This window comes from Panonychus citri, unplaced genomic scaffold (assembly GCF_014898815.1).
Source record: "Panonychus citri isolate SS breed McGregor unplaced genomic scaffold, ASM1489881v1 Contig00129, whole genome shotgun sequence".
Classification (NCBI taxonomy): domain Eukaryota; kingdom Metazoa; phylum Arthropoda; class Arachnida; order Trombidiformes; family Tetranychidae; genus Panonychus; species Panonychus citri.
In genome coordinates, this window is record NW_026515534.1 from 22,885 (window position 1) to 30,744 (window position 7,860).

Sequence of the window (7,860 nt, forward strand, 5' to 3'; positions counted from 1 at the left end):
CCAGAACCCTGACTGTCAGCGCCCTCTACTTACGCTCTTTGAGATGACGCGGCTGATCAGCTGTTAATTGTTCAGTTTCCAGGTTCATGGGTTCATCTCATTTGTTTAACAATTTAAATAAATTCATTTGGAATTAAATTCATTTTGTTCAACCCTTTAGGTTCAATGTAACCAGATACATTTGGCAACATGGCGACTCGACTTGATAAGGTGAGTGTTTACATTTTTACCTCTTCTCAAGTTTGATGATTGTTTTTAGTTTATCAACTAAATTTAATGTAACACTTTTGGATTGATTGATTTATTTATTATTAGTGTTTTGTGTTTTTAATTGTATTGGTTTACTAATTGTTTTTGTTTTTGTTTTGTTCTTTCTATTTTTTTAGCTTGATTATCTTGCTCTAGATCAACAGTTATCTCGTTCCTTTTATGATCAACTTGAACAATCTTTAAAACCATTGGAACAAAATTTCAACATCTTCTCTTGGATTAAACCAGAGTTTCGTTTAATTTTAAATGGTTACCTTTATTTTAATTCATTGTTTTCTGATGAATCTACATTGGGACAAAAGATTTATAATCTCAAAACAATTAGTACATTAGCTAATTCTAATGGGACCTTGAATAGGTTACAAGTTTACTCTATTGGTGCCATAACTGTTCTGTTACCTTATATACGTGAACGGTTTTCTCGTTCAAGCTTATTGAATAATAAGTTTACCTATTTATTGGAAGATGTTGTTAAATTTGGAGAGTTAATTAATTTCATGATTTTCTTACAAAAAGGTCGACATCCGTATCTATTGTATCGACTACTTTTTTTGGACTGTGCTCTTATACCGGGAAAGAAAAGGATCCCTTTAGATTTTTATCTAATCAACAGGAATCTTTTATGGACTTCAATTTCAGAGATATTGTCTTTCCTCATTCAAATAGTTGATTTTAAACGAATTGGATTAATTGTCAAGCAACAAGTTACTTCTAAATTGACTTCGTCTGTTAAGTTATCAAATGAAGAGACCAGGAAACCCAAAGATTACCGGATATGTGCAATTTGTGACAATTGGCCCAATAATCCGTATCACATTGGATGTAAACATATATTTTGTTATTTTTGTATCTACTCTGACTTTTTACAATATGGCGGATCAAGTTATTCTTGTTCACAATGTGGACATAAAATAGATGATATATCTCAAATGAAGCAACTCTACATGAGTTGGACTGATGTCTAACATACAGTTCATCTCAAGGTCCAAATTTTAACGACAACATGACCACCAAATTTTTCCATCTCATAATTTTTTTCATCCAACAAGAATTGGAACAATACCAAATGAGATGACCAATAACGGTAAAAGATAATATTTTGGTACCAGAAATGAGACTGAAGATGTTAAATCCACCGTATCATTACATAAACCATGAATCCATGAACCAATCACCCGACTCCAGATCATTTTTCTATCATATATTTTCGTTAGCGCGGACATACAACTATGATAAGCAATTAAATTGTCACAAATAACATCAGATTGAAGACGAATCGTTTTCGATATAAGTAAAGGCCATTGATTATCCACCTTTGGATTACAATTAGTGTCCTTTTTCCGCCATTCTTCCACTTGGTATCCAACAGCTATAAGTTCTGATAAATGACCACAATTAAAGGAAAATTAATCAACAATCAAAGTATAAATCTTCAAACTCACCTCTCAGTCCATATGAGCTGTTGGAACACAATGTTTCAGATACTCTATTCAAAGCATTTATATTCCGTCTCAATGCTTTATAATAAGGATAAGTGAGACACTTTGATAGAAATGCAGAGTAACAATTGATAAATTCATCAAATCCACTGTAAATAATGAAAGAATCTCATTAGTTAAATTGTTTTCTGTAAATGGTGATTGATTCTCATACCTGCAAACCTCATCGGTCATGGTAACATCATATTTTAACCTTGGTTCATCAATAAATGCTTTAATTGTTTGAAAATTTCTTTCATCAAAAGCATAATAACAATTAACCATATCAGAACTTGGATCACAGGTTAAACATGATTTAATCAAAGATGCGACAGTAAAAATAACAATTGAAACAATTAACCTGTTGTAACTCATGAGAGTTTGAAATGATTAAATTGTAAACAGATCAACACAAATCACAATAGACATTAAATCAACTAAACAAGATTGTAAACTGGTTAAGGATGTTAATTGTTTCATCAATAATCAAGTCAAGAAGATGCGGATTTCCGGTTTTTCAATTTTCAATTGATCAATTCACATAATCAATTTAAAGTGTAAATAAAGATGATCACAGATTATTAATGTATTAATAATAATAAATTTTTAATTATCTTTTTTAAGCCTTAATTTAGATACTTTTTTTGTTAATCATTTTACTCGGCAATAAATTTGTTTTCCATTTAATTGATTGACTGTTAATTTTTTGAGAGGTTGATTATCTGATTTAGATGAAAACAATTCAATATTATTTGGTTCCAAAGATGAAGTTGTATCCGAGAGGATTGAGGAAACCTAAGAGGAAAGAGAATAAAAAAAAAATGTTTAATTGTAAGAATATTAAAAGAGAGAGTTGATTGTTAGTTAACTTACTGTTGTCTTCAAATCAAATTCAATTAAAGGTTTATAATGAATCGGGTTTTCAATGATAACTGTCGCTTGTTTTGGTGTCACTCGTGGCGAAGGTAAAACTTCAATATTAAAATAACGGCAGAAAGGAAATTCAATTGAATCACAATTAATTGTTGGATATTGATTGTTAGTGGAAACAACGATAATTTGTTTATGTAGTTTAAGGAAATCATTGGCTGATGAAAGAGTTAATCGAGAACCATTGGCAGAATTGAATATGAATAAGTTTCCATGATGAACGTTGAACATTGTTTTGAGTAGTTCGATTAGATAGGATTCGCTGGAGATAACTCGACATCCGACAGGATTTTCCAATAGAACTGTTCCTTTTTCGAGTGAATTTCTATTCGGATCGGCGAATAAAACGTTCACATATCGACAAAGAGGAAGTTCTTGAGGTTCTGAAAAGGTCGAATCATCGGTTTCACTTGCAGTTCGTTTGATTAGAGCGAGAAAGTTTCTTCTCCTTGAGATCTGATTCTTCTTTAATCAGAATTTTGGTTAAACTGGACAATTCTTTCATCGGTTTAATTGGTGAGTTAACGGTACTTGAAATGTATTCAACAAAGCTTTTGATGATTCTATCAAGATCATTATCTGATGTTGAATAGAAGACAGTTATTTCATCGGTAGGAACTAAATGAGCTTTTTTCTTCAACTTTTGAATTCGATTGATAACTTCTCGAGCTATTCCTTCATCCATCATACTCTCGTCAGGAGTAACATCAAGAATAACCAGAATATTTCCTTCGGAAGATGCTATATACTTTTCGGATAAAATGTTACCCGAATCACCACCAAATTTATACGTCAAACGGATTTCACCAGGTTCAAAAATAACACTGTTAATGGTGAACAGATTAGGATTCTTTTGGTATTCTCTCAATCTTGTATCAGACAATTCTCTAATTGCTTTGATAATGTCTTTAGATTTGTCTCTCAATCGGATACCAAGAGCTTTTATATCGGGTTCTGCTTTTAATTCGAGGCCGTACTTTTCCTTGTCATCAGTAATTGTTATCTTTCGTACATTCAGCTCTTCTAGGATATACTTTTCCATTGCTTTAATATGATTCAGCGTTTCTTCATCTTTACTGATTATAATTATCTCGGGAAGAGGATATTTCAATGGTAAAGTTTTACGATCACGTAAAATCCGTCCAATCTCAATAACGGTCTTCATTGCAGATACTTGACTTTCAACTTCTTCATCAATCAAGGCCATTTGAACATCTGGAAGCATCAAATGATGAATTGATTCAGTTGAATCGGCAGCATTGAAAAGATTTTTCAAATTACTGTAGATATGTTCAGTTAGGAAAGGCGTAAATGGAGCCATGAGTCGGACAATTGACATTAGAACTACGGCCAGTGTTTCTAACGCTGTTAAACAATCTTCTTCTCCCTTGTCAGCCTTGAATCGTTTACGGTTCATTTTAACGTACCAATTTGTTAGATTTTCAATGAAACCAACCAATTTGGGCACAACGGTGTAAAGACGATAAGCTTTCATTTCTTGCTTAACGAATTTGATTAAACTTTGGGTAAATGAAAGAATCCACCGATCCATAGGATTTTCGGGTTTACTTAATTGTGAGGCATCGAAAATAACACTTTTACCAGTGTTTTTCTCGTAAAGTTGAACATTTTGGATCAAGAATCGATAAGCGTTAAACCAGGGTAAGAAAACCTCCTTCAAAACATCTCGAACACCTTCCTCTTTGAATTTAAGACTTTCCGCTCGAACTACCGGAGAATTGATCAGATATAATCTCAGAGCATCGGCACCATATTTGTTGACCACTTCCAAGGGATCGGGATAATTTTTCTTTCTCTTGCTCATCTTTTGTCCATCACTGGCCAAGACTAGCCCATTGACGATAAGATTTTTGAAAGGTGGACGGTCAAAAAGAGCAGTGGACAAAACTAGAAGAGTATAGAACCAGCCTCGAGTTTGGTCAACACCTTCGGCAATAAAATCGGCAGGGAAATTTTCATCAAACTTTTTCTTATTTTCAAATGGATAATGAGCCTGAGCATAAGGCATAGATCCACTTTCAAACCAACAATCGAAAACCTCTTTAACTCGCCTGAGAACTTGTCCTTCTTTCTTTGAGGGTATAGTTATTTCATCGACAACCTCACGATGTAAATCGGTCACTTTAACACCGGACAATTCTTCTAATTCAGCAATTGATCCAATGACAACCACCTCAGATCCATCTTCGTTCATCCAAATAGGAATTGGAGTTCCCCAGTATCTATTTCTTGATACTGCCCAATCACGAGCGTCTTTAAGCCAATTAGCGAATCGTCTTTCTTTCACAAAATCAGGAACCCAATAAGTGTCTTGATTATTTTTCAAAAGTAGACTAGTCATTTGTTCAACTCTAATAAACCACGAAGGAATAGCCCGATAGATCAATGGTGTATCTGATCTCCAACAAAATGGATAACTGTGTTTCGTTGTATTGGCCTGAACAAGTCGCTTCTTCTCCTTAAGGTGTTTAATGATATTCTTATCAGCGTCTTTAACATGTTGACCGACAAAGTCAACAACAGGGTCAACAAATCTACCGCTATCATCAACCGGACAAACCATTGGACCTTCTTTGGTGATGACACCATAAGATAAACAAATACGATAATCGTCTTCACCGAAATAAGGAGATTGATGGACAATACCGGTACCACTTTCACTGGTAACATAACCATCACAAAGTACTCTGAATGATCCTTCAGCTTTTCGAGAAGCAAAATATGGGAAAAGCGGCTCATACTTTTTACCCTCCAAAGTTTTACCTTTGAATTTTTCCAATATTTTATAATCATCGGGTTTTCTGAAGAGCTCAGTTAATCGAGCTTCCATCAAGATATAATCAGCATCTCGGACATTATCGTGAACTTTGACATAATCTAATTCAGGGTTAACACAAAGAGCCAAATTACTGGGAAGAGTCCAAGGTGTTGTTGTCCATGCGACAAGAGATACACTTGGATCATCATCAAGAGGGAATGAGACAACAACCGCTGGATCGACAACATCTTTGTAATTTTGACCTGCCTCAAAATTGGACAAGGGTGTATTACAGGTAGTCGAGAAGGGCATTACTTTGACACCTCTATAAACAAGACCTTTGTTAAATAGCTGCTTGAAGACCCACCAAACTGTTTCCATGAACCAAGGGTACATTGTTTTATAATCATTTTTAAAGTCAATCCATCGACCTAATCTGGAGACAATGTTTTCCCATTCATCTGAATATCTCATTACAATTGCTCGACACTCTTTATTGTAGGCAGCAACACCCATCTTGGCAACATCTTCAGGCCCTTTGATACCGAGATTTTTATCAATTTCATATTCAACAGGTAATCCATGACAATCCCAACCAAATCTCCTCTCCACGTGGTAACCTGATTGATGGGCCCACCGAGTAACAATATCCTTGATGGTACCTGGAGAGAAACAAACAAGAGACAACAAAGATGGAGAGAAATGAGTAACATTAAGATTTTCATCGATAGAATGATGCTAATTGTAACAATTTACCTGCTAAGATGTGTCCATAATGAGGTAATCCAGTTGCAAATGGAGGACCATCAAAGAAAACAAATGAAGGTTTCCCACTGGATTGTTTGAGACTCGTTTCAAAAGCTTTGATCTCTTGCCAATGTTTGATTATTGATTCTTCTGATTTTGGAAAATCAATTGTTTCCGGTACACTATTAACCATGATGGTAACAAATTTCAATCCGAACGACAGTTAATCAAATAAATTAAATATAAACTTGAGTAAAACAATTCACCGGATGATTAAAATTCAACCAGATTTTCAAACGTATACAAAAGATACTCGATCTTGAATTCGATTTTTTTCTTCAAACATCGAAATCGATTAAATCTCAGTTAATCAGCTTCAATCGATTTCGCTGAATATTTTTCATTTTCATCGACCTGAGGTAAATCATTGGAAAGATCAACTTTCATTTTAATCAAATCACTTGGGCTAATCTTAAATATCGGCGTCACCACAAAAGTCCATTGCTTTTCCAGGGTTGTTCATACATTTACTTCCGATTTGATCAGAGTTTTTGTTTATTCCATGATCAAAGTTTTGGATCAAACAATCAACTAATCACCGGAAAAAAGGAAATTATGAAACTTTACAGATTGATAAACTTATCGGGTGTCTCCAGAATCATAGTTAATGAATGAACTGATTTATTAATAGTAACTTGATTGATCAGTTTGACTTTTTGATAAAACCTAAATTTACTTAAATCGATTAAATCTAAGTAAATAAATATATCAATACAATTAATGAATTTTTTTGACACTTATCATGAATAAGAGTATTTTGATTAAAATTTATCTATAAAATATTTGATTCTTTGTCTCAATTGACTTAATTTACATGTGAACCATTTAAATGGTGTTGATTACTTATGAATTTCAATGTTTATATTTTAATGGACAATTGTGAATCCTCGTTGTCTTACTTCTAAGGAATAAATGACCGCACCGACCACAGAAACAAGCGAAATTTGAATGAATGCTTTCCAAATGTCCTATTACCGCCGATCGATCACAATAAACTCTACCACAAAGTGGACACTTGGCCTTTCCATTTTGTTCATGGATGAGACCACTGAACATTTGACTCAATCGAGAATAATCAATAAGATAGAGTTTTCCTTGTGACATTCCTTTGATGACTCGCTTAGCAGTTTTTTTGGGTATTTTCGGTACTAATAATTGTTCGAAATCAGACTCATCCCAAGGTACTTTGTTTTGCACATGAGTGAAAACGTAAGGATCTGGATTAAGTTTCGTTGATGTTTGCAGTCGCTTATCAAGGTGATATCTGGAATAGGAACAAATATTTATCGGGAAATTTTGTACTTGTATTCGTCCATTCTCAATCAAATTCCTTGGGTAGTACCAAAAATCTTCACTACGATTAACTCTGAATTGAAAGCGCTTAAGTGCTCCGTTGGTTCCGTCAATAAGCTCCGCTGCGTTCGCGAATTCTGAATCTTTTTTAACTCTCTTGAGAGCTTGAATTTCATTTTCGCTTTCACTTCCGTCTGTGGACTCATGTTGATGGTCAGTCTTACGGGTAATTCTCGACTGCGTTGGCTCGAAACGATCTTCGACCAATTTCAATGATCGTCTAAGAAATTTTATCGAGTCTCG

The 7,860-nt window shown here is 34.2% G+C and overlaps 3 protein-coding genes across 3 annotated transcripts; 1 reads left to right on the forward strand and 2 right to left on the reverse strand.

Moving 5' to 3' along the window:
- The first annotated feature begins 47 nt into the window (after window positions 1–47).
- LOC128390867 (peroxisome biogenesis factor 2-like) lies at window positions 48–1,437 on the forward strand. Its single transcript, XM_053350640.1, has 2 exons — window positions 48–210; window positions 387–1,437. Exons 1-2 carry the CDS (start codon window positions 190–192, stop codon window positions 1,233–1,235), a joined length of 870 nt encoding a protein of 289 aa, XP_053206615.1. The 5' UTR covers window positions 48–189; the 3' UTR covers window positions 1,236–1,437.
- LOC128390869 (uncharacterized) lies at window positions 1,308–2,123 on the reverse strand. The gene is made up of 3 exons (XM_053350642.1): window positions 1,924–2,123; window positions 1,713–1,858; window positions 1,308–1,648 (listed from the first exon to the last, which is right to left on the reverse strand). The coding sequence occupies exons 1-3, from the start codon at window positions 2,121–2,123 to the stop codon at window positions 1,308–1,310; spliced, it is 687 nt and encodes a 228-aa protein (XP_053206617.1).
- A 203-nt stretch (window positions 2,124–2,326) lies between these two features.
- On the reverse strand, window positions 2,327–6,509 carry LOC128390864 (isoleucine--tRNA ligase, cytoplasmic-like). The gene is given in 4 exon segments (XM_053350636.1): window positions 2,327–2,543; window positions 2,622–3,114; window positions 3,116–6,119; window positions 6,214–6,509. Coding segments are annotated over 4 exon segments (3,825 nt in total). The 5' UTR covers window positions 6,398–6,509; the 3' UTR covers window positions 2,327–2,399.
- Window positions 6,510–7,860: the final 1,351 nt, after the last annotated feature.

Coding starts and splice junctions, on each gene's coding strand:
- LOC128390867 (XM_053350640.1), top strand. CDS start 190: ATGGCGACTCGACTTGATAAG. Junction 211..386: donor TGGCGACTCGACTTGATAAG/GTGAGTGTTTAC, acceptor CTATTTTTTTAG/CTTGATTATCTTGCTCTAGA.
- LOC128390869 (XM_053350642.1), bottom strand. CDS start 2,123: ATGAGTTACAACAGGTTAATTGTTTCAATTGTTATTTTTACTGTCGCA. Junction 1,859..1,923: donor ATGACCGATGAGGTTTGCAG/GTATGAGAATCA, acceptor CATTATTTACAG/TGGATTTGATGAATTTATCA. Junction 1,649..1,712: donor CAGCTCATATGGACTGAGAG/GTGAGTTTGAAG, acceptor GTCATTTATCAG/AACTTATAGCTGTTGGATAC.